The 26,854-nt window shown below is 49.8% G+C and overlaps 1 protein-coding gene across 1 annotated transcript; it reads right to left on the bottom strand.

Moving 5' to 3' along the window:
- Positions 1-724: 724 nt before the first annotated feature.
- CRKL (CRK like proto-oncogene, adaptor protein) lies at positions 725-26,629 on the bottom strand. The gene is made up of 3 exons (XM_010956987.3): positions 25,892-26,629; positions 16,674-17,139; positions 725-4,122 (listed from the first exon to the last, which is right to left on the bottom strand). Exons 1-3 carry the CDS (start codon positions 26,200-26,202, stop codon positions 3,988-3,990), a joined length of 912 nt encoding a protein of 303 aa, XP_010955289.1. The 5' UTR covers positions 26,203-26,629; the 3' UTR covers positions 725-3,987.
- Positions 26,630-26,854: the final 225 nt, after the last annotated feature.

Genomic DNA, 26,854 nt, shown 5'->3' with positions numbered 1-26,854 from the left:
TGCAGCCCCAAGTTCAGACACAGGCCTTGAACTCCTGCTGGGGAGCCAAGAGAGGGGCCAGTTATGCAAAGTCACTGTGGGGGTGTCAGGACTGGACTCTTGCCCACCCAGCCGGGAGGCAGCCCCTGCCCAGCCTCATTTCCCAGGAGCTCTTCCCACGGAGGAATCCAGCCCAGAGTGGCTGACAAAGTTCACCTTTTCAGGCTGAAAATACTCTTCAAAGGTGTCTCTGAGGCCTGTTTCTTCCAGGAGGAGTGTCTCTTGAGCTGTGCAGAGTCCTGAGAGGAGGAGCAAGCATGCTGCAGGCTGGTCCCACTTCCTGGGCTTTACCACAGAACTCTGGACACACCAGCAGGTATGGGGGTGGCTCTGGCCGAGGGGTGGCAGAGAAACCAGTGGGTCCCCCTACACCTCCAGCTGTCCAGGTCCCCAGAGTGGTCAGGAGGGCCACAGACATGTAGGAACAGAGGAGGGCTTGAAAAAGCCAGACAGGCCTCACGCCCTGACCTGGGATAAGGCTGCCCATCTCCCAGGCTCGAGCACCAGACAGGGAGCCCACAGTGGGGACACGCAAGCTCTCCCTGGGCCTGGAGGAGGGGGTGGCTGTGCCAAGGCCCACCATCTCAAAGGTGTCCCAACCAAGTGCTGAACTGCCAGGGGGCTGGTGGGGCTGGGCGCCTCCAGGCAGCACTGAGGAGACACCGAAACACGAAGCCGCGCCACCACCAGCTGATGCAAGTTTTATTGAGACAACGTACAAACAGGCCATGGGAACAAGGGTCTGACGCCGGGACCAGAAACGTAAAATGGAATACAAAAATAAAAAGGCACTGATCTGGCAAGAAAAGACACTCCATATATTCTAAGAATATAAGTCATTTAATACTGTTAATTTTATAGCACAAAATAAAACAAGCTATGATCCCCAAAAATAATTTTAAAAGCTTACACAGAAAATATTGCCTGAAATTTATGATTTTTAAGTTACAGGTCAAAGGAGTTTTGTGTTGTGTTGTTATCATCTTAAAACACACAGTGAAGACCGTTGAGAGGCAAGGCCACCATCCCCCCGCAGACAAGGACCCCGCCTCAGAGGACTGTCCTCTCACTCCGTAGGGCACACCCACAGCAGTGACGGGACCAAGGGCCGCCGGTCCCAGAGGGTGGGGGCTGAGGGAGCTCAGTGGTGGCCACAGAAAGCATCAGTCTTAGGTACGGCGTTAAAACAATTCAGATTCCACTCAGTTTAAGAGGTTAATGAACATAATATTATTAAAAGATTAAATTATAAACACCTGGCACAAAAACACATCATCCCTTTTCAAAAATAAAATGTTCATGTTCCTCTGAGCAAACACCACAAGAGCAGCGGCCGTGGGTCCTGGCCCGCCTTGCCTGTAAACAGCTGCAGGAGAAGCCAGTGCGGGGCCGGGCACGCGGGCTCCCAGTGGGCAGCTGCCCCGCCCTCCATGCAGGCTCCCGACCACAAGCGCAGGAGGCATCTGTCTGGGTGACAGTCATCAGGTGGCAGCCAGCCCATGCATCCTCCTCTTGAGTAACTTTCGTCAGGTGGCCCTGCCCGGGCAGAGGTGACAAGGACTACTCCTGGGTCAGAGATCCTTCCCAGCATAGGTAAGTTTCCCGTTAGACTATCAATGCCCTTCAGTACATGATCCGCTCTCTTCCCAAGTGTGTTAATTTAACACCCATGTATGCTCTTAAGTGACACAGTGAGCAGAGCAAGTAGTAATGAACAGCCCCAGAGAGGCAGCCCCCCAGGCAGGTAGGTGGTGCCCCTGGGGCTTCGAAGCACTCCCTGAAGCAGGCTTCCCAGACGGCCAGGGAGCCCAGGCCCAAGCCGGGGCGGGGTACCGCTTTTTGTGTATTTAGTGTGAAAAGAAGAACTTCCCCGCCTCATTAGAAACTAGTAAGGTTCTAAGTCAGAAAGGTGCTAGTTTTGGCACACGTCTGGAGAACTCGGAGTTGAGGCTCCCCTCCTCCGGGCTCTGATCTCATCTCCTGGGCGTCCTCGAGGGGTGCACGGCTGAGGCACTGCGCAGAGCTGCACGGAGCCAGCCTAGATGTGCGGAGGTCTGATTCTGAAGTGACCCACGTGGGCCGGGTCCTGCTACTGACCGTCAGCAGACGTGGCTGAAAGGAAGCCCTGCTTTCCAAAACAGCCAGAAACCCCTCGTACTCAAAGCTGACTGCTGTCCTTGAAAGGCCCAAGTCACTTAGCTGGATGTGGCTCTCAGGCCTGGGTCTGTACTCTGGGCAGGGACATGCTCCGCAGCCGCAAGGGGCCCTAGGGTAGTGGGCCACGGGCCCCAGGGCGAGCGGTGCTTCCAGGCACCGTGTGGCCTCACCACACATGTGCCCCTCGTTGCGGGGCACCCTTGCAACAGGAGGTGGCACGGTTCTCACTAGTCAGGAAGAGCCTGTGGAGGAGCCTCTTTCAGGAAAACTGTAGACGGACAGGGATATTTTTTCCAACTGACCACTGACTTTGTCACAGAACACTCTCAAGGCTCTTTAATGTGGTGACCTATGTGATGGAACATCTGATTAAAGAGAAACTCAACGTTGAAACAACGTTGGGAATCAATTACAGTTCAATTAAAATAAAGGGAGAAATTGAAAACTGGTTGTCCTGCTGGTTCTATCACCAGAATAATTGCTCTAATCCTAAACCCTAAGACCCCTGGGAGCCAGAACGCGGTTACAGCCAATGCTGAGTGACAGTTACTAATTATTAGGCTGCTGCTACACGTCTAGGTCTGCTACACTCATTCTGAGCTGAGGCCTGTCTTCACCAGTGTCCAGGAGGGAGGAGTTCCAGAACTCCAGTCTGCTCTGCGCTGTGGACGCAGGCCCGATCACACACTTGTGCTAGCCGGCTGGTGTGATTAGGCCTCGTTCAGCCAACGGAAACTGCTGACACCATGTTGCTAAATGGTTAATGATGCACGTGACGTGGGAAACAACAGACACCAAACGCGTCAACCAGTTTCCTTTTCCTGCAAGAGCTGCGGGCTCAGGGACCAGGAGCAGTGGCAGCAGTGTCTCCAAGGGAACCTGGTGAGCCTGAGGACTGGGCCTCAGTAAGCGGAACTGGAAGATTCACTTTACCTCCACTGCAAAGAACCCGAGGTCCTATACTGCAAAGGGCTGCAGTCACTGAAAGGCTGGACAGAGCGCCGGCCCCGTGCTCCGCATGTCACTGGCCAACAAGGCAAGTCACCCTGGCCCTGGAGCCTCTGGGGACAACGCAATCCAAGAGCTGTGCACACAGCCGGTCTCTGTTGCTGTTGTCTGTGATTTGGGCGGTACAGGCCCCCTTCAGGGCTGTTTCTCTCGTGCTCTCGTCGTGGCGGCTCCAGGTGAGAGGCTCAGAGGCACAGGCCACCCCTTATAACATCACAAAAACCTAATCTGCTACTTAAAAACCTGCTCAGAACACACAGTTCTCATTAATTAAGTCTTCCAAAACCAAACCAAGCAAGAAAGAAAAAAGGAAAGAAAAAAAAGAAAAGCCAGATTTGGGGAGTCTAGGGCAGAATTCCCTCTTCTTTAAGGTTCACTTCCTCTGCTCTTCCAGGAAAACCACACTGGCAGCTGGCCTGGCTCTGTGCTCACAGCCAACAATGCCTTGCGTGGGCTCAAGCTCCCTGGGACCCGCAGTCAGGCCTCGGGACAGGCAGGGCACTGACCAGAAGGAAGCCCCAGCCCCACCAAGTCCCCCACGTGTGTGCCTCCACCAGGGTTTCCAGTTTATGATCCAAAGAACTCTAAGGTCGGCTACTCTTTGACAACACGACTATGATACAAATGCCGGGCAGCCACTGAGAGCATTCCAATGTGTGTGAGACTGCCCACTGCAGGAGCTGGACGTCGGTAGCGCGTGTGACCTGCCCAGAGGACGCTCTCCCACGTCCAAGGAGACACTCCGCGCAGGACGACCGAGCAGCAAGCACAGGGCAGCAGCCATCACTCGTTCTCGTCTGGGTTCTGAGGGTCGATGATCTTGACGTGCGTGAAGGGGAAGAGCCCCTTGCGCCCATTCACCTCGCCCTCCCACTGGCCGTTGATGTTCATCCGCGTGACCTTGACGATATCACCAACCTGGAAGGGGGAGGAAGAAGCCAAAGTCACCAATTTCTCCGAAAACTAAATCACCCAAACTGTCCCACGCAGAGGAACCGACACCTTTTGTTCTTAGGACTCACTCACTTTTCTCAGTGCTCAAACTTAGACTCAGGCCATGCCAAAGATACACAGCACCACCCACACGCCTGGGTACCGCTCAGCTTCTGAGCAGAGCACAGCTCTTCCTTTTTCTGAACTGGCTACTGACTCGTATGGGACAGAATGAACACCTGGCTCACAGGAGCAGTTCACTCACACAGAAAGGTGCATCAGAAAAGTGCCAGCACAGCCATACACGTTCAGCCGCCTCCTTGGCCTGATGTTCCCTCCGCAGGGCAGTCGCTGGGGGAAGGAAGCCCAGTTCTGAACATCTTTTTGGGCTGACTCTGAACCACAGGGTAGTAGGAATTCACCCGCTGCCAGAGGACAGGTACTGGTCAAGGCTGCCTCTGCTCACCGAGGAGGGGCAGGGATTCTAACTTGGGCATGGTTTTCAAATTGCCTGGAGACCAACAGAACTCTAAAGAGGTGTTTTAAGGGTCCAGCAAATGTCAGACAGGGACCCCAATTTATTAAACTTGTACAACAGTTCTAATTGAAAGCACAGTCAAGCGTGCTGCCCTGTGAGCAGCCTCTGTGGCCACTCTCCTCGGAATAACCCTCCTGCCCGGCCCGTCTGACTGAAGGCCCCCCGACGGCAAGGGAAAGGGTAAGAGGCCCCTCTCACCACCTGCAACGAAGTACATTCAGAAATGAGCCGGATGCTGGGGGTTAACACAAGACCGTATCTATCACTTATGTTATTTCCAATGTTTTCTTCCCATTACAATAGCTGACTGCTCCCCCATGCCTTTTAAAGTAATTCTTGTAAATCTCAACTTTAAAAATATTAAAATTTAAAACTACCACTGAAAAGACAAGTTTTCTCTAGTTTTGCGTTAAAAGGAAATAAAAATTTAGGGGAGAGAATAAATTGATTTAATACAAGAATGAAGTTTTAAAATGTCATTAGTAGTCTTCTAAAATACACATTGTTTTACAATTAGTGCTTGGAGTTCAAGCACTACTCCCTTCTCCGAGTAACAATGTTTTTATTCACAGATGGCAAAAAGAAAAATGTCTCTCTTATTCAAGACTAGGATATTCACACAAATGTTTGATAATTAAGAAAAAAATCATATTCTTTTAGTGCACCAATGATTTAATTTTATAATTTGGATTTCCTTTATCTATACACAAAAGTCACAAAACAGGAAAACTCAAATTATAATCATATTTGTTTCTAGTGAAGACATTTTTCAGGTATGATATAAGGAAAGCTCTACTGCAAATGAGAATCTTGAGTTACAGGAGAGAGTTTGCAGAAATCACAAAGCTGGAAGCTGAAATCAGTGGAAATCTGGAATCATGATTTGTGCCTAATCTGATTGTCTTATTCCATTAAAAAAAATTTAAGCACAAACTTAGGACATGATAATGAAACATTTAACACAAAATTAAGATCAGGCTTAAGAGAGCAGAGAGAATCCTCTGCAAGCAGGAGCTCCTGGGATGCTACAAACCCAGGCTCTGCAGCTGGACCCCTCAACCCCCACCCCCACAACTCCCCGAGACCCGCGGCCTCTATAATCTTCGGTGCTGGATCCTGCCGTCTGGTGTTTGGAGCACAGTGAGGCCACCGATGTGGGCAGTGTCACTGGCCAGCCTCTCTTTCCAACATATGATCATATTCTTTCCTCATTTCCTTTTCACCTAAGACAATGACTACTTATCTTTATTTTATTTTTAATTAATTTATTTTTTGTTTCTGGGTGAGAATTAGGTTTATTTATTATTTTTTGTAGAGGAGGTACTGGGGATTGAACCCAGGACCTTGTGGATGCTAAGCACGCACTCTGCCACTTGAGCTACACCCTCCCCTATCCGTCTTTATTTTTAAAACAATGAAGTAGGAAAGAAATGAAAACTCAGATATAAAACTACTGGCATCATTCCAAATTAACTTACAGAAAATACAATATGATCAGTGTATTAAAATAAACACCCGAAAAGGCCAGGACAGGAAGAGGGTGTGTAGGTGTGTTCCTATAGAGACTGCTGAGGACGGGAGGGACCAGGTGAGCTAACACCCAGGTGGGATCTACATGGGGGCGACGGCCTGAGGGTACCTGGGCAGCCCTAGGCAGGCCTGCACTCAGAGCCAGATCCGACTCTGACCAATGTTTAAAAACAAAACAAAACAAAAACTACCCCCCTCCCCTAGACTAAGGCAAGAATAACAGACTAAAAGAAGTGATGCAGTTTGGGCCAACAGTGTCAGGATCAATGGTTTCTCCTCAGGATCAACGTTCTTATTTACCCCATTCATTTAATGCCCTACAGGAAATACTTTGGGAACTGTCTTTTACCCTGCGACCTCTCTATTTTCAACTGGACACCAGAGGCCCAGAGAGCATGAATTTTGCCTCACATGTTTAGCTTTGGCTGACATGTGACAATCTTCTTGAGAACCTGGTCATGGGCAGCCTTTCCCACATCTTAGGTGAATGAGTCTCTCCTGTCTGGGGTCCAGGAACAAGCCCTGACCTCCTGCAAAGGCCCCCACCTCTGGGTCCCTGCAGCCTCTCACTGCCTGGCTCTGCCAGCCCAGCCCTTCAGCCCAATCTCCAAGCCCTCCTCTCCCTCAGCCAGATCCTGACTGCCATCCTGACACCTGCTCCACCATTTCACCAAAGACTCTGGAGGTCCAGGTCAATGGCCCGTCTGGTCCTCTACCTTGGATGCTCAGCAGCATCCGCAATGCGAGATGTCATCTCCCTCTCGCTCCCTGCTGCTCTGCCCCTCTTTTTGGTGACATTCTGCAAACCACCTGCCGGATGGGTACTTCCTATCTGGCATCTTCGGAGAGCAAAGCTCTGTGAGGTCAGGAGGCCAGGAGCCCCCTCCACACCCTGACAGCATCTCTGAGAGAGGGAGAGTGCTTTGCTCTTTCTGCACTCCTCGTGACACGTCTCTTGTAAATGACTTTTCAGAGAAGTCTGCAGAATCAGGGAAAGGAGAAAAAGCTACAGGCTGATGTCCCTGGAGACAGATGGCAGAGCACAGCAGAGCAGCAAGGTTCTGGGGACAGAAGTGACAAGCACCAGGGCCCAAGGACAGCAGAGACAGACCTCGTCAAAACACACACAGAACTGGGTCACGCTCTGCTCTTCAGCCCAACACCTCCTCTCCGCATGGGAACAGCAACCAAACCCTATCTCCAACACCGCCTCATGGGGCTCCCACCTCATTTCATGCTTCTCTGCCCCCCCTGCAATCACATGGCTTCCTTCTCCCAGCTACCGAGTACATGACAGATCCAAGGACGTGATGTTCTGGAAACCCAATTATACCATTGCACATCTTAAAATGAAATCACATTCCAGGCTACTGCCCAGAATCGCCAAGTTGGTCCTAAGAAACCTGACCTCTGCTCTTGTTTCTCAGTTGAAGAAACATAAGCAATCCTGACCACAGTCAAACAAGCTTTAAGGACAACCCAAGACCCCGTACAAGCCCCTCATAAAGCTGCACGTGCAGACGATGAGCAGGATGGGTCTCCAGGTGGTGGCCCTGCAGACAGCTAGGTTCTCTGCTGTGCACTGGCCACAACTCGAACACCAGACCGATCTACAGCTAAGAGCTAAGAGCTACCACAGCAGGATGTAAGCAGTCTCGTCTGCCTGCTGAGAAGAGGGGTGTGCTGATGCACGCTGGGGACCTCGGAGCGGGGCAGGGCTGGACGGATGCCTGCTTCTGCCACCTTCAGTGTCTGTGACACACTGCTGGGGTTGTCCAAGTCTCAGCTTCCTTCTGACTCTGAAAGGTTCTTGCAATAATTAAAGGAAGTACTATGTGGAACTGTTAACCAGAACACCCAGCAAAGTAAATGGTAGCTGTTACTGGAGCTGAGGTTCCCGGACAGAACCCAGCCCCCGGCCCCACGCTCCTGCCCCCGCCAGGCTGGCCCCTGGCCTCGGGGAAGTAGTGGAATCAGCAGGGAGAAGCTCTGTACTAACGGGGGTTTGCAGGAGTCAGGAGTGAGGGTCCTCTCAGCAAGGACGAGGGGATGGGAAGGATGCCTTGCAGGAGAGAGGATGAGGGCAGCCTGGAAACGGGAGTCCTAACTTACTGTGACGGTCCTGAGCAGCTGGGGATGAAAGTGGGAGGACACAGAGAACGAGGCCGACGCTGGAAACTGCCCAAACATCAACACCCACCCCCTGGCGGTCTTCCTGGCACACTCTCTGCATGATCCTCCTGGATCAGTCCAGGAAGATCTGCTGCATACCCACTGCAGTCCTAACCTCAACGAAGCCTGTCTCCACTGTGAGACAGTCAGTCAATAATCCACCGTCCAGACGAGGCAGATACTCCACAAATGGCTGTTTTTGTAGAGGACAAAAACAGTGTGAGAACTCCTGCTCCGCCTGTGGGAACCCTGACCAGCAGAACCTGGAGGGAGGAGGGCTGGGAGACTCCAGGTGGCCACTTGACCGGGAAGGCCTTCCTGGCCTTTCAGGAGTCCCAAGTGTCAGAGCATAGCCCACCCCTCCTCATGCTGTTTTCTATGTCTACAGGCACACCCCAGCCCTGTCATGCCTCCTGCCACCCACACTTTTGGGCCTGGCTGTGGCCCAGCTCATTCCATGACTCTCCTGAAGAGTGCCCGGACTCAGACCCTAAACGGCCAGGAGCTTTGCAGCCATGTGGCTCTCAATCCTGGTCCTAGGCCCCTTCTCTGGCTTCCTGGGAGAAGGACTGTGCCCAGAGCAGCCCTCACTTGGGACGGCAGATTGATCTTGAAATGGCTGAGTATAAACTGGGTTCAAGGATCACCCTAGGCCTGGAAGATGTGGCTGACACTATCAACAGGTCAGGGACATTCTTCACGCCCTGTCTTTACTGTCATCCCATGACAGTCCTCATCGCGGTAAGGCCTGCCAACAGGCTGAGGTGTGCACGCTGTAACTGCCATCAGGCACACACCGGCGGGCACCGCTCAGTCCCACTCTTCATGTCTGGTGAGGAGCACTCAAGAGTAAAGAGCAAGAGGGACATTCCCTGGCGCTGGCAATGTGTCCTACAGCTCTGCTCGTCCAGCGTGTGGGCTGGGGCTCTGGAAATAACCTATTGCCCACCCTCTGGCACCCGGGTCAAGGAGCAGCCCACGTCCTGGGAGCCACGCAGCTTCCTGCTCCCCAACCATCTTCAGTGCCCGTACTGACACTCTCAGATGCACTCAAACAAGGCCAGAAGCACACTAGGAAACCCTGGACCCGTAAGTCCTAACTTGGGTGACACAAATGGGTCTCAGATCCTGGAGAACATCCTGAAAGCACACGCAGAACTGGGTGTAACTACATTACTGTATGCCGTTTTCCTGGAGAAAGACTCTATGGCGTTCTCCAGATTCTCAAAGAGGTCCGTAACCCAAAAAAGACATAAAACAAAGCAAAATCCCATGTACGACCACCACCAGTCATTTTCCCAAAGACGATATAAAATGGTCAAGACGCAATTATGAAAATGCAAATTAAACGCACAAGCTTCCACTTCATAGCCAGCAGGATGATTATAATTAAAAAAAAGGGCAAATAACAGGTGCTGGTGACAGTATGGAGAACCGGAACCCTGTGCGCTGCGTGTGGGACAGTAAAACGGTGCAGCCACGGTGGAAAGCGGTTTGGCTGACCTCAAGTTAAACAGACAGCTACCACAATATGTCAGGCATATACTGAAAAGAATTAAAAACAGGTATTCAAACAAAAACTTGTATACAAATGTTCGTAACACTCCTCAATAACCAAAAGGTGGAAATACCTTAGTGACCGTTACCAAATGAACAGGTAACAAAATGTGGTGTATACATACGATGGGAAAAGAATGAAGATATACACTCCAACACGCAAGAACCTTAAAACGCTATGCGAAGTGAAACAAGCCAGACCCAAAGGACAGATGTGGGATGATGCCATCTACGGGGGCATCAAGGGCAGGGAGAGCCACACAAGGGAAAGGTAAACTAGAGTCACTGGGGCCCCAGAAGAAGGGACTGAGGTGTCCCTGCTTCATGCTTAGTTTCTGTTTGCAGTGATGAAAAAATTCTGGAAACAGATAGTGGTAATGGTTGCACCACACTGAATGCAATTAATGCCACTGAACTGCGCACTTAACAATGGCAAATTCCGTTGTGCATATTTCATCACAATTTTAAAAAAGTGAATAATGTAACGCACCAAAGACCACTGAGTTGTTCACTTAAGTGTGTAAACTGTGTATGTTAATTGTATGTCAATAAAGCTGCTTAAAGAAAGACCGTGGGCTGAGCCCTAGTCCTGCCACACACTGACGGTGAGACTGTCAGCAAGTGACACAAACCTCAAGTTCTATGGGCATTAAATGGTGCAGTTGCGAGGATTAACTAAGTACTCTCTGTGGAAATGCAAATCAAAACTACAGTATCACCTCACATCCATCAAAACGGCCATCATTATGAAGTCCACAAACAATAAATGCTGGAGAGGCTGTGGAGAAAAGGGACCTCCCCCTACACTGTTCAGTAGGAATGTAGTTTGGTGCAGTCACTATGGAAAACAGCATGGAGATTCCTTAAAAAACTGAAAACAGATTACCCTATGAACCAGCAATCCCACTCCCTAGAGCCAGGGAGAATTCTAATTTGAAAAGATACATGCACCCCAGCGTTCACAGCAGCACTATTTACAATAGCCAAGACCTGTAAGCAACCCAAGTGTCCATCAACAGATGACTGGATAGAGAAGATGTGGCACATATATATACATGCACACACGCGCACACACACACACACACACACACACACACATATACAGTGGAGTACTACTTAGCTATGTACAAAAAAAAAGATGAAATAATGCCATTTGCAGCAAGATGGATAGACCTGGAAATTATCCTACTGAGTGGACTAAGTCAGACAGAAAGACAAACATTGGATGATATTACTTACATGTGAAATCTAAAATACGACACAAATGAATTTATTTACAAAACAGAAACAGACTCAGACATAGAAAATAAGTTTATGGTTACCAGGGGGGAAAAGGGGGAAGGATAAACTAGGAGTTTGGGATTAGCAGATACAAACTACTTACTATAGACAGAATAGATAAAAACAAGCTCCTACTGCATAGCACAAGGAACTATATTCAATATCTTGTAATAACCTATAATAAAAATATGAAAAATAAAAATACGAAAAATACAGGCATAACTGAATCATTCTGCTGCACACCAGAAACTAACACAACACTGTAAATCAACTGTACTTCAATTGAAAAAAAAAAAAAAAAGAAGAAATAAAATAAAACTCTCTCTGTGAAGCCCCCCCGCTGCCAGCTCTTCTTACCCCCAGCTATTACCACATACAGAAGACTGAGTTCAGGGTAAGGACCAGATTGGGACAAGCCTTGCCTGAACCACACTAGGTCCTCAATTTCATGGTATTCCCACCCAATTTACATATTAAGAAAGAGGAACAAAATTCTTTCAAGAATGATCTTCTCTAATGAAAACCCAGTAAGAATGCCAGAAGGAAAAAAAAAACGTTACTTCTGGCACAGAAGACGTAGGTAAATCAAATTCCTAAAACTGGATGCTGTTTGGGACAAGTGACCTGTCATGACAGAAGGGGGAAGGAGAAGCCAGCGGCCCTGATGAAAAGTCCTTCATTTAAGAAGGTAAGTGTTAGCTTGTGGGTCTCTGACGGGCCTTGGTGAGAAGGGGAGTGGGGGCGGGAGACAGAGTAGGCCCCTATGCTGGGAGGCTCTATGGCCCTGGACAGACCTCTGTGCAGACCCCATGTCACTGGGAGCATAAAGTTCCAGTCAGAGGAACTCGCAGACGATCCTGGAGAGCTTAAAAACACAGGCAGCACTAGGGAAACCTCGGGCTGCTTGGCAGACAGCTTCCTCTCAGTAAGTGGAAGTAATGATGAAGAAACTGCTGATGTGAATTCAATTCTAACCAACAAAGCAAAGTTAGTTTCTGGTGGAAGCAGAAATCTGGGAATTCTAGGCCAGCCAGTAAAGGAATTCTGTGGGCCTTAGGGAAGCCAATTCAAAAGATTCTGAGACCAGATGCAACCCAATGACTGGGGTCTCAGCACGACTGGGGAGTGGACAACCCAAGGAGAAATCTCAATGATGCAACTGCAGACGCCCACAGTGGGGATGACCAGCAAGTCTCTAGAGCAGGACCCTGAGCAGAGATGAAGGATGTCCTCATGCTGATGGGGACAGGTGTCCAAGGACTGACCAAACACACTGGCGGCAGGAGTAAGAGTCAGTGCTGGTCACCTGACACAAAGCATTACATCACAGCACACTGGCAGACCCAAGACTCAAGTCTCACGGTTTTTGTTCTAACAGGGATGACAGCAATTTCTATAAAATGTAAAAGGTGAGCCTGAAATCAAACTTCAAAATTCTGCATGCAATTAGCAGAAGGATGGCTTATGAGGATTTGGAATGGGAAGTGGGTATCTGGAGGCAGCATGGGCTCAACCAAGTCGAGTCACCCAGACCAACCTCATTGTCTTGTTTCAGGTAGAGACGTGGGGCAGGAGAGGCTGCGGTGGGGTGTGGATGGCGCCTTTATGAAGTCTGCAGTCACGTGAGACTGAAGGGTGACCTGCATGCTACGTGACACAACCAGGACGGTAAAAGACCAGGAGTGTACAGGTGGGATAAGACCAGGAAAACCCCCAAACAAAACAAAACAAAAGCAAACAAGAAAGCTCAAGAGAGACACCACCAGGGCCACGCTGAGGTCCAGACACTGGTGCAGCAGACACAGGAGGGGATGGAGGTGGCCGGCTGCCAGCAGGGAATGACGCCTTTGCTACCAGAGTCACCCACCGGAGGAGCCGTGTGCCAGACCCACAAGGACAGATTAGGGGCCGTCCCTGTCTGCACCCCAAACTCCGGCAACAATGCCTGCCTGACAACAGGCACTCAACAAACATTTGCTGAAGGAGAGACTGTTTCTGGAGGTACCAAGTTGAGCTCCAGAAAGACGACTAAAGGAGCAGGGCGTCCCTGATTTCCACCAGCCCTGCCCAGGTCACTCCAAGCCTCACCTGCACCTGAGAAACGGACACTGCTCCTCCTCAGCACCTGCTCCACAGACCCTCCCTTGTATCACCAACACGGGGACCGCACTACAGGGACCGCTCCACTAAGAACCTGGACACAGCAGACACCCTAGTGCCAGAACAGCTCTGAGGGCACTAAGTTTCCTCCCTCCTTGTCTAGCCAGGAAAGTGTGCTGAACACAAGTGCTTGAGAGCCACATTACTGCAGGGAGACTCAAGCACTTGCTCTAAATTACATAAAATCAATCAACAAACTGCCCACCCGCAAACTTCAGAACCTCCATCCAGTTGTGAGAAACTGGCGATTTCACGCCTCAGTGAAGGGCACACAAGAGAATTTGAATCTCCTCAGCTGAGCCCTTTGGTGATACCTCAAAGCTCACTGCCCAGGCTTCTGTCTCTTGTCACTGCTGCCCTGTGCCCAACATGCTTGGCCCTCACCAACCTGCAGCGACAGTGGCGTCAGTCTTGTCCACACAAGCTCCTCCCTCTGCCAGGAATGCCTTCCTTGCTTCGCCTAGCTAACTTCTAATCATCCTTCAAAATTCAGCTCAAGGGTCAACACCTCCAGGAAGTCTTCCCAGACCACCCTCACTCCCTCCTTTTCTCTGTTACCAATCACACTGCCGGTGTCTGTGTCTCATCTGTCGTTGGAAGGAAAGCCCGACAGCAGGACCCTACAAGGCACCCTCACAGGCTGGTTGCATGAATGGATGATGAGTGAACAGACATCAAAGCTCAGAGCCAGGGTGCCTTTTCGGCTCAGAGAATGTAGGACAGCTGCCTAGGGGGATGGGACTGCGTATCTGCATCTTGCCCACCTGCTGCGTCAGAGAACACACGACAGCAGCGCCCTCGCTCTAAACACCCCACCTGCCGATCTGCCTCGGGAGAGGCCATGTTGCGCCCTCCACCTGAGAACATCCCGGCAGGATGTGACCTGCTTCCCAGGGCCTGGGGAGCCCTGCCGGCTGAGGCTTCAGGCACCAAGGCTTCCCCTGCAGCCCAAACCCCAAGGTCAGCTCCTTCCTGAAAAGAGGTGAGCAAGAGAGGAGAGTCTCTCTTTACTTGCAGAATTGTTCTTTCGAAAATCAAGTTTTACAAATAAAACACTTGTGAAATGATTCAGGAGCTGAAGTTCAGCTAAGCCACCCTTGCTCTCTGGAACACGATCTCAAGGGGGAGAACGAAGCTTTGGTTACTGGCACATTCCGCCCCATTTGTCTCCTTTCTCATTTCAACACTTCTCCTGGTAACCTAATTGCAACAGGCCCAAGAGAGTTGTTTTTAACAAGATCAGACAGGCAACAGCCTTAGAAGATAACATAATTCACAAAAATACTTACTTCCAGCAGAGCCCAAAGCCTCAGTTAGACACACAAAATAAGAAACAGCGTGAAGTGGAACTTGGCAAAGGTCTATTTCTTGGGTCCCCTTCCACTCTCGGTGAATCCCTGAGATCTTTCACCAGCTTAAAGGGGGGCTGGCGTCGCGAGGAGGTGCAGGATGGAGACCTCACTGACAGCCGGCAAACTTCAGAGCCGAGACTTAAAGAGCTGTGTGATGGCCGAGCACACTGGTTATCTTAAAATGTACTCCTCTCACAGGGCTCTTTCTCCTCGTCCAGGTCTAACGCCCTGATCTCTGGACCATTCACCACACCAAGCTCTCAGAGGCCCCCCACTACCCTTCTGTGCTCACTCTGATGCGGGAGGTGGGGGGTTCTAAACGCACACGTCAGAGCCAGAGGTCAACAGGCAGGTGTCATCAGCGGAGGGAGGCTTTAAACCCTGGCTTGGGTAAGAACCCACTTCCTGATTTCCTTTACAGGGCTTGGAATTCGGACTGGGAGCCTCAACCCCTGAGGACCTCAGCCTGGTGGTGCCAGTGGTCAGCTGCCTAACACACGCCAAGTCACACCAACTCTGAATCCCAGCAACCTACTCCATGGGGAGACCACAGATGTGGAAACGCCCCCAAAGGCTGAAGCCACTACGCAAACTGGAAGGTATTTAATGCCCAGAACACCCCAAGTTACTTTAGGGTGCTGAGGCATGGACCCAAAAGCCAGAAGACCTACTCAGCCGGGCCTGGATCAGATCTGTGGAGGCAGCTTCCTCTGTTTCGTCCTGTTCATCCCCTGGGAAGTGTAACAGCCCCTGGCCCTCCCTGGCTCTGGCCATAGGCTTCAGCTGCTCCTCATTCCCTTCTCAGGGCCAACACGAGAGGGTGAAGTCACCTCGGTCTCTAAAACAAACCTTCAGGTGTAGTCACTTGGATATTTCTCCTGGGCCAAAGAAAACTGAGGATAACCAGTGAAACACATGGAAACTATAGCTGTATGTCTGTGGGAGGGCTGCTCCAAAGCTAGGGGCTCTAGCACGGCCCCTGGCGCCTCCCAAACTCAGGGGCCCTACGCTGACCTCAGGGGGAGCAGGGAACAGCCTCTCTAACAAGCATGCACTGAGGGAGAGCATGAAACTGGAATCATGTCACAGAGATGGTTACATTGCAGCATGTGGTTCACAGAGCATTTTCAGAAGTTATTAATGAATGAAGGAGCTGGGGAACTGTGGCACTAAATCCTGTATTCTAATACAATAATGTTTAGGGCTCACCTCACTTTATGCACTTGATACATCAATAAAAAATAACAGCACAAAAAAAATCTATGGGACTGTGCTTCTAAAAATTTGAATTTTCAGAATCTACTTATTTTTCGGAAGATCCTTCTGTCCCAAGACCCAGCATGAGGTCTGTGCTCATACACAGTCACTCTGGGCTTAAAGAACGTCTCATCAAACTTCTACCTTCTGTGATTTACACCCCACTCTGGTTCCTCAACACTGCTCTTCAGGACTTTCTTGTTCAAGTTCTATTTCAAGCTATTATAATTTACAAAATCTCACATAAGTAAGGTCTGAGACATTTAAAAATCAACCCCTATCCAGCTAAAGAGAAATTCTATGACATCTATTCATGTTTCTCCTCACTGACCACAGAGTTAGAAATACGGACCTGGACAGTGGCTGTGTGTCCATCTGTGGCTTGACTTCATCTTTAGGTCATGGGTCTTTCTCAACCATCACCTTTCCTTGTTGGAAAGAAAACCAACTCTAAGAGTAAGCCCAAGGCTTTGGGAGCAGAAAACAGCAAGAAGGCTAACTTGAGAGAAACAGGGACTAGGAAAGGATAATGAATTACGTGGAAACCTCACAGTGCATCTTCCAAAATCACCCAGTGCTCATCCCATGAATTCACCTTAAATGAGCAGTTATTACTTTGCAAAACAAGATTAAAACTAAGAGGGAAAGCTAAGTGTCAAAGGACGACAACCAGCCTCCACAGACTTTACCTCCAAGGCCAAGGCGGTCTTGTCATAAGCACAGGGCACTCGTTTCTGGATTGCTTTTGCAAAGACAGGTCCATTCTGTGTGGATGGCAAAGGGTTGACGGTGGCCCCAGGACTGCTGGAAGCTGCAGGCAGAGGAGCCGTGGTCTGCGGCTGGGCATATGCGTGAGCGGGCTCCGGGATGCCATAGCTGCTGGAATTCCTGTTTCCATGCTTCCCGTGCGGAGAAGGCCTCATGAGCTTCTCAACATAGGGGACGGGGATCATCCCGACCCGGCCGTCCTTGTTCCGGGCACTCCACCACTGCTCTTCCGGCTTCTCTATGATCACCAGGATCTCACCCTTTTTAAAGGGCAGGTCTTCGGCATCATTCCCGGGAAAATCATAGAGAGTCCGCACATACTCCAGATTTTCTTCTGCTGTAGGCAGGTTAGGTGCGGAGACAGACCCCATCGGCGGGCTCGGATACCTTCAGAGAGAAAGAGAATTATTCTAAGAGAGAACTCTTCCTCTACATGGATGCTGGTCAAACTTGTAATAAGCCATTTAATTCTGGAATGGATTACTCCCCTCTCCTGTTCTCAGTAACCAAGGAGGCTGGGTCACACTGTTACTCTCTGCAGTTTGTAATGCAGAGAAGTTAACATCCTGAATGAGACTTTTAAAATCACCCAAGGGACAGCACACCACCCCCATCTCTATTTTACATGAAACTTTTGTTTACACATACAGACACCTGAATTTATTTTAAATCTCCAGCAAGATCAGCTGCTGCCTTCCTTTGGGCCCTGTCACGACCACACACTCTTCCTCCTGGTCCCAATCTACCACACATGTTCTGCTCGCCTTCCCAAGCACCCAGAGCCAAGACAACGGCCTCCGTGTCCCTCAAAATACAAAAACCGGGAAAGGAATTACATGCTTGCCAAATTAAAAATAAACCCATATTGCATCCAGTACAGGAATCACCATCCAAGCCTCACATCACCCCCTCTGCTGTGCTCACAGGTCCAGCGTGACCCAGCCAGCATGCTGGTGAACGTTCTCTGGGGTCCCTGCTCTTCCCAACACCCCATCTCTAACACTCCTGCAAAAGAAGGTCTCTCTTCATCTAAGAAATATCCTGAAAAGTTGCAAATACATTAACTTTTGAGAAAAACTATTACCATTAGCATTCCCTCCACCCCTCGAAAGCACAGAATCTACATCAGAGTCATCTGGGCTTCATCCAGAGTCCTCACCTCTTTCAGGGTGACTTGGCCTGCGGGACCGTTACCAGAGCCTGGGTCTAGAACAGCCCCAAAGGGGGTGTGCCAGCACAGGATATATGCCTGTTTAACCACTGACCACAGTTGTTTTATCTTCAATTAGACCATGGCCAGTTTCTTTCTCCCTGTTAATGATCTAGAAAGTTATTTCAGATAACAAAGCAATCTCCTACGTTTAAGTATTTTAATTAAAAAAAGTTTCCTTTTAGAAATGTCACCATGTTACAACATTCAGCAAGAAAAAGGAAAACAAAAGAGAAAAAAAAATCCCACAGACCTGCCCTAACTGAACTACAGTCCCACTCCCCCCAGCCCTAGTCTTGCTCTGCTGGGGCAGTCCAGCATCTGCCCACTCTGCTGCTCCCAAAGCCTGCTGCAACCAGCTCTGTTTCTAGCCAGGTTTTCTCTCTATATCATCATCAATGTCACACACTCTTTTGAGCAGATGGTCCCTGTTATATTTTTGTAACGCCTACATTCCCAGGTAGAACAGGAACATTTTCATGGTCCTTGGTACATAGTGCCACGCTACTCTCCAAAAGCCAGTTTTTGTAATTTGGCAAGACTTACATCTTTTTAATGTAAATGACCAGCTTCATAGTCAGGATACCTTGCTGAACAGGACCCTGATTTACAACCTCAAAGGTCTTGTTACTTATTAACAACCTGACAAACCAAGGGGCAAACTGCTGAGCATCAGTATTTGTAAGGAGAGAGACCACGAGCCTCAAAAGGAGGGAAGAGCTGACACGCACATGGACGTCAGGCTCTGGCTGCACTCCTGGCAGATGGTAAAGCATCGAATCCTCACAGCAATCCTGGAGGTAACATACTCCCCACCTGACAGACGTGGAAGCCCAAGCAGGGTTGGGTCTGCACCAGCAGTCTGGCTCTGGAGTCCTCGGTGACAACCTCTGAACTAGGCAGCCTCAGGGCCACCCCTGTGTCTCTCTGGGGTGGGAGAATTAATGCCATGTGTGTGAAAGTTCACAAGAGGTCCTCACTGGGACTCAGCACCCTCACTCCCCCAAAGTATACCCCTGTTCCAATTTCAAAGGCCACAGAGAGATTCTGTAAAAAGTCTGGGTCATACTACACAAATCTCAGGTGTTTTACTAACAGTGCAGTTGGTTCCATCCCAGACCTCCTCTGCCGGTCATTTCACTGTGTGTGCAGTGAGAAGTGAAAAGCAGTCAGTTCTACACAGATGTGAAGACACCAGGACAGCTTCAACGGGATAAACACTAGTGAGATCCATTTACCCAGGTGTCCACTGGCCTCTCTGTGTACTGAGAACTTGGGACACACCATGAATCCACACCAAGCTCCTGTTCACCAGACTGCAGACTTAGCAGTGGCAGAGACTAGAAGGCAACCGTGAGCACAGAGGGTAATTCATGTTAGCCTGACAGAGGCTAACAGGGTCCAGAGGAAGGGGTGAGCTGTTGAAGGGTCAGGAGAACAGACACGGGGGTGATGCACAAAAGCCAAAGACTAGCCCCTGTGAGGCTGGAAGACTCTGGAAGACAGGTTTCTGTACGTAGTCTGGTTCCACATCAGAAAAAGACCAGAGGCCATGGGCTCCATCACTCCTGACAAGCCACCCCAGAGCTCTGGGCTTGGGGCTGGTTTCTGTAGGCACAGAGCAGGACCAGGCTGGTGGGGCCCTCCAGATGGCGGCAGATTGCTGTCAAGGGCTGCCACATGCTGTAGGCTTGGGGGGCTACATGTGGTCTTTGCCAGTCTTCTTTTTATATAACCCTTAAAAAGAGGTAATAACCATTCTCAGCTCCAGTACACTGTACAAAAACTACCCGTGAGTCTGGCCCAGGGATCCACAAACTCCGGCCTGCCACCTGGTTTTGTGAATGAAATCTGATCAGATCACAGTACCGTCTGCGACTGCTTCTGCACTACAAGGGCAGAGCTGAGCAGTTGTGACAGCAACTGTATGGCCCACAGAGCTTAAAGGGTTTACTGCCCAGTTCTTCACTGGAAGGTGGCTGCTTCCTGGTCGAGATCACTGAGTCAGAGGCGGAGGGCGCGCTTCCAATTTCAACACTTCACTGGTGAGGGCTGTGCACAAACCTGACAATGATGGAAGGTAGCCTACGCTTTCTCCACTCTGTACTGCCAGTGTCCTTGGGGCTCCTTTCCTGCCTCTGTACATGCACAAATATACCCTAAATCTCCAGGCCACATCCCTGACATAACTTAAAAGCCCCCCACTCCCATTCTGTCACTCCTATATTCGTCAAAATCCACTGCAAATTACACCTCAGTTCCACTGCATAGATGAAACTATGATATTGCCAAGTCAGATATACTTAACGTTTTCGTTTGACCCCACTGCCCAAAGAAATAGGAAACATAAAGCTGGAACAATTCATTGTTTCTCAATCATTTCGCAATCTGTTCCATGATTGAGATTGTAAATAGCACCAGCACACAGACACACATGCGAACATACACCCCCCCCAGACCTATGCCTCTCCCTATCTCAGCCTCCGTCCAGGCACTCTGGAACAGCAAGCCTGGGATGACTAACTGGTGACTGGCTCTTGGTGTCTTCTGATTAAAAGCATTCTCACCTTCATGTATAAACCACAGACAAAACATTTCCTTTAAACTTCAGTGTTAACACCTTCTAAGCTCACAATCTCCTGTTCATGCTAAGAAAGCAACACAACCAACTTCTGGTGGGAGAGTTTCAAAGGTGCTGGTAACGTTCTAGTTTTTTAAAGGGGGTAATGTGGACATGGACGTGAAGGTTTTCCTCATTATAGACACATACACATGTACTCTCGTGTATGCATGGAAGATTTCACAACAAAAAGTTGGAAAGGAAAATACATGGTAAAAGAATCAATTCCAAGAAGACTGGCTGAGCACCCGTCTACTGATAGTGCTTCAAGTAGGTGACCCTTCTCTACCACTCAATGGTATGGGACACCGAGGACCCTTGCTCCCACGCGGGCTCCACTCTGTCCCGAGGACTTTCCTCTGCGCCAGCTCCCAGCCTCTGCTCAGACCCAGCTCTCTTCTGGACAGCAAACTCAGCACACTGCTGACCACCACCTGGCTTCCTGCTGAGGACAATCCCCCCTCTCCTTTCTCCTCCATTCTATCAGAGGCACCATTCCATCATCCTTGGAGCCACACCTCACCCTTCCCCAAATAGGACTGCCCAGCAGGGTGTCAGTTTCCACTTTACATTCCCAGTGCGTCTGACCTGAGTTCAATTTCTCACAGCCCTCCTGGGACAGCCCTTCATCAGTTCCACAGCCCAGACTCTCCCCACCAGTTCCACAGCTTCTGAGAAGGAAAACCATTCATGACAATTCTCTTCTGAAAACGTTTCAACGGCCCCTTTACAACTGGGCACCCTCCTCCCTGCCCAGCTCTCGGACTGTCCCCTGTGATCAGACCTGGGCCCTCCCGCTGGCACTGTCCCATCTCTTCTCCCTCGTATACCTGTTCTCATCCCTCCAGAGTCAGTTCAGAGCACCTCCTCTTCCAAGCCTTGCTTTTAAGCTCCCATGGTGTTCTGTTTTATTTTGTTCAATATGCTGAGCTTCTCAAAGGCTAGAACACGGTTCACTTCCATTATGACTTGAGTCTAGTAGTAGGTGTTGAAACAGGGTAGAACTCAAAATATACTGAGATTGCAGCTAATAAAATTATAATGCCAAAGACACAGGGAAGCAGTTGCCATTCCTGTTTCCATCCTTTTGTTCCTTCTGAAAACACAGAGAAGCCTTGCCACTCCAATTCCCTGACCCTGCAGAAATCTGTTCTACAGATGGGAGACCCTGTGTGCCTCTGGGTCCACTGGCTGCCTCTCCACCTCAGCACCGCTCACCGAGCTTACCGTCGTTCCAGACTAGCTGCCACACGCTTGGTGGCCCCACCTCACTTGTTATGATCTCAGCCCAGACTCCAGGGTAACCTGAATTCCCACTAAAACCACTGCCTCTTTTATTCATCAGAAAGAACAAAAATATTTTAGCCTGAAGGAACCACAGAAATAATCCAGTCCAACTGTTCAGATCAAAAGGAAAATTCTTTCTTAGATAAAAACTTCTCTGAATTTGAGTCTTAAACAAAGGAAAAGCCACAAATCAAATGGCTACCAGTACCTTCTGTGCCCCGGGAACAGCCCCCAGCATAATGTCAGTGTTTATGTATCTCACCTCCACTGAATTTAGGTGATTTAAGCTACTGGTAAGAAGAAACCCACAGGTTGACCCACGGTGCCCAATTCTATGCTAATTAAAATTACTGTTAATCCTTCTCCCTGATTCCTCACTCTACCAGTCCAGACTTAAGTTCCTTTAACATCCAGGCAGTGGCTGTGACAGGGGGGTGTGACCATGCTGCCTGTGGCACCTCTGGTCTCCGCAGGGCTGGCCCCTCCTCAGGGCTGCGCATCCCCCCACAGCCATGAGACTGTAGCAGGTGCAGTAAGTGTCAATAACCAGGAAGACCCTCAGGTGCACAGAAGGCATGGCTGAGTCAACGTCCACGTTACCAGTCCACGTAGCATGCGATGACTGCCAACTAAAACACAAGATTTTCTCTACAGGATAACCTGCCTCAGTTTTCAATTTTTACTTCTCATGATTTCTCTACTAGCCACCAAACAGCCACATAACTGAGAGCTGGGAAATTTAATAAGCAAAGCAAACTACGCAAAACACACTTTCAAGTTTCTAAACTATGGGAAAGTGTATTTCATACCTAAACTAAATTCACTCAGAAACCTTCTGAAACATTCTGTTGTTAAACTGGAAACAGCCTCTATTAAAGCAGAAGCAAAAAAACAGTAACACTCACCTGAATGCTAACTATAACTTAATAAACAGAATCTTAAAAATGTTTATAGTCAAATAAAATGGAGACAAAAACAAATTTATCAAATGATGTTTAATATTGAAATTATACCCAAACGCAGAAAGCAAGTCACTTAGGGTCATTCAAAAATCAAAAGCCACTGACATACCTTCTGGGGTTAAACTTAAAATCTAAGACAAGAATGAATACCACAAACTCAAAAGGCAATTTATAAGGTAAATCAGGAGGACAGACAGCTACAAAAACACCAGGTCATCCGAGTCTCTGCCTCTCTCTTCCTCACCACCCCTCCCACCAGCAACCTACCTCCCAGAAACCACAGCTGTCAGCCAGTCCCTGTGATGCCTACATGAACTATGACCCATGGCCTCCACCAATCCATCAGTCACCACCACTCTGACCTGGATTGCAGTAACAGCCCCAGGCCACTCCCTGCTGCAAACTTCTTCCTGGCACCCCCAGTGCTTTAAGTAAAATCCAGTTTCCTTACTTTGCCCATCCTATCCCCAAACCCCAGTCTTCAAGAACCACACCCCCAGCACACTGCTGTCTTTCTCACCTCAGGGCTCTGTGGAATTGCCTCTCTGCCCTCCCGCAGGCGCACACCCTCTGACCACACCACCTTCTATTACTTGCTCAGCCCAGGTTTATTTCCTTCAGAGTGTTTACACACCTTCTAAGGATTGCATTTATTTTTCCACTTAAATCTGTCTCCTCCACTGAAATCTAAGTTCCTTGATAGAGAAAGCACGACTGCCACCCATCTTTACCTATCCTTGGGGAAGAATTCTCTATTATTATTTGAATGAAAATATAAAATTAAAAGTTAATTAAAAGCTAAGGAATGTTCCAATTAAAAAAGGTCAAACTAGAGCACCAGTCCTTAAATTCTGCATCATACAGTTGTGGCCTTTTGCTAAGCAAAACAGACTGCCCTCCAACCCCCAAAAAAGAACTATTAGCCAGGGGACATGAAACTCTGGCTGCAAGAGCTGTTCTGATGCTTAAAACACTAAACTACTTAATTTATCCTGTTTGGGGCATGAAAAAGCATCACAGTGATTCCTGCATTTGATCAAGGCTTGCCCTCAGCAGGCCAGTCACGTATCAAACCAAATCCATCAATTTTGGGGACAGGAGAGACAATTCAGACCCAGTATAATGAAGTAAACCCAGTCAGAATCGAATTCAGCCAGCACTATGACAGTTCTCCAAGATGCCACGGAAAAAGAGAAACTACATAACAGCAAAATGCCTGGGGCAGAGGGCACAGGGGAGGAGAAATAATTAAAGCTGAACTCGAGGGGGAGGGTCAGGTGAAGGCCCTGGAACAACCAGGAAGATCTTAGCAGGTGAGAAGCAGGTGGGGCAGGGCTGCCCACAGCCTGAGCAAAGGTATGGAAGGTGTGAGCAGGTGTGCAGGGATGGCTCTCAGCGGGGCTGCACTAAGGGGAGGGCGAGGGGGTGAGGACACGCATTAAAGACACGCATGCATGGAAAGTCTGGAGGCGGTTCTGCGGGAAGAGGAAGCCACTGAGGCATGTTCCTTTTTCTCCCTCTAGAAGGGGACTGAGTCCTTCACCCACACTTTCTGAAACAGCTGAATTATAGTACCTGCCACCTCGAAGTAAGCACGATGCATTGCGCAGAGCATGGCTTCATAAATGCTTGAAATCAACGACCGACTTCACCTTCACAAGCTAGGAAACACTTACTTAAACATATTTCCAATCTCATTACAGTGGGTTCTAAGATCCCCTCCAACCCCTTATGCTGGAGTTCTATTGTGCTCCAGCTAAATCCAGTTACCAGCATCTTTGGGGACCTGGAAGCTTCACCAATCAGATTCTTGATGTCTAGGTCTTTGTTATACAGTATTTGATTTATAATCACTTTCTCTCCATTTTAAAAGTCCATTTAGTTCGGTAGTTAATCTTACAGTCATTACACTGTCATGGCTTTGTTTCTTCTCTACTTCTATCCCACAGAAGCAACTTAAGCATCCAGTGGGCTCCTTAATTAATTATAATAGCTTTTAACATTTAAAGCTCAGAGTAAAGCTCTTGTCAGCCAATCTATAAAATCAGAAGCATCTTATCCCAAAGAATCTATATTAGCACCCTGCCCTTGTTAAATAAATGTTTAAGAAATAAACTAGGCAGTGAAATATTTTTTATTTTTAATTCTAGGCAATTTCTTCAGCTCAAGTTTGGCATCATTTAAATAAAAGAAACCTCTAACAAAAACATTAAGGCAAATAATCAAATGAAAAGAGGATACCTGCTGCTTAGCGTCACTCTGGGTTCTTAACTTTAAAACAGGTAATAAATCATTATACTTAATACAAAAAGCACAAATGAAATTGAACTAGGATGGAATTAAGACTGAATGTCATTCAGAAATTTCCTTTAGCAACATTCTAGCCTTATTCCTCCTTGGAATTTAACCAAATGGATTTCCAGCCTATTAATGGTGCAGCTTGGGGGAAAACTGTAAAAAAAAAAAAAAAAAAAAAAAAAAGTCTTTGTTGAAGCGAAAGCACCTTTTTAAAAAATATTTGTAGTTAATGTATTATAAAATAAGTGCCTGACTTATTTCAAACTTGGCATCAGGCAGGGTATTTATGATGTGTCACAGTTACAGGTATCTGTTTCTAAACGCTAAACCATTTTCATCTGTCGAGTGTTGCAAAGGCTGCACTCCAGTTGTTCTTAACCTGGAGTTCAGAGGCCTGCAGCAGGGAGTCCAAGACCTTCAATGGTGTGCAAACTTGTGTGTGCGTGCGTGCTGTTTACGGGGGTGGGTGCCACGGCTGTCTGCAGGTTCTCTAAGTCTGTGGTCCCAAAAAGGTTTAAAAAACAAAAACAAAACCCTGCTCTCGCATAATTAAACAGAGGGCGTGACAAAAGGCAAAAGGCGTGGAATTTCACTAGGCACCCGCAGCCCGACGTGTCTGAAACGCACCCCTCGACTCCACGACCCAGATCCCGACAGGACCTTCCGTTCCGAAGGCCTTCTGGAAAATCATGTGGTTCAGGACGGGGGGAACCGGTCCCACGCCCGCCCCGCACCGGTCCCGCACCCGCACTGCGCGCGTACCTGGGCGCCGGCTCGATGAGGGTAGTGGTGTCCAGGTAGTGGATCTTGTAGAACTCCAGCAGGGCCGGCAGGTGGTCGAACTCCTGATCCCCGATCTTGAAGCGACGGTTGGGCAGCGAGTTGATGATGTAATGGGACACCCGCGAGTTCTCGGACACGGACAGCACGTAGTCGCCGGGGCAGGTGGACGAGTCGCGAACCAGGAACATGCCGTGGCGCTGGCCCTGGAGCCGGGTCTGCGCTTCCTGGCGAGACACCGGCCCCATGTACCAGGCGGAGCGGTCCGAGGAGTCGAACCTGGCGGAGGACATGGTGCGGCCGGGCGGCTGCTCTGCTTGCGCTGGACGCTCCGCCCGACGTCGGCTGCGGGCCGGGCCGGGCCTCCGGGTCACCGCGCGTCTACAGGGCCGAGCCCGCGCCTTCCTCCCGGCGGCGGGCCCGCAGCATCCTCCACGCCGCCCGCCTGCTCCGGGGCCGCCTCACCAACGGAGCCGGCTCGGCAGAGCGGGCCCTGCCCGGGTGGCGGCGGCGAAGCCGAGCGCGGCGGAGGCCGCCCGGGGAGGCTCCAGTCACTCCTGGCGCGCCGCGCGCCGGTCCCGCGCTCCCGCCGCTCCGCACCGAGCCCCGCGGCAATGCCAAGCACCGGACCTCCGGGAGTGCCGCGCCGCCGGGGCCGCCGCTTCGCCCAGCCCGCTCCCGAAAGCCACAGCAACAAAATGGCGGACGCGGGAGAAGTGGCCGGCCACCTCCCCCTCCGCTCAACGCTCTGCGTCTGCGCACGCGCGGGCCCCGGCTCCCAGCGGCCGCCGGGGCGCTCCCCGTGACGTCACGCGGCGCGGCCAATCAGGAACGCGGGCGGGCGCCTCTCGTGCGCGCCCCACATCGTGCGCGACCCCGCGCTCCGGGCGCGGCGGGGCAGGCGCTCGTGCCCTGGGCTGCCGGGGGCGCTGCCGGGAAACGGCA

This window comes from Camelus bactrianus, chromosome 32 (genome assembly GCF_048773025.1).
Source record: "Camelus bactrianus isolate YW-2024 breed Bactrian camel chromosome 32, ASM4877302v1, whole genome shotgun sequence".
NCBI lineage: Eukaryota > Metazoa > Chordata > Mammalia > Artiodactyla > Camelidae > Camelus > Camelus bactrianus.
Note: the sequence above shows the minus strand (reverse complement) of the source record. Positions and strands in the feature narration are given on the sequence as shown.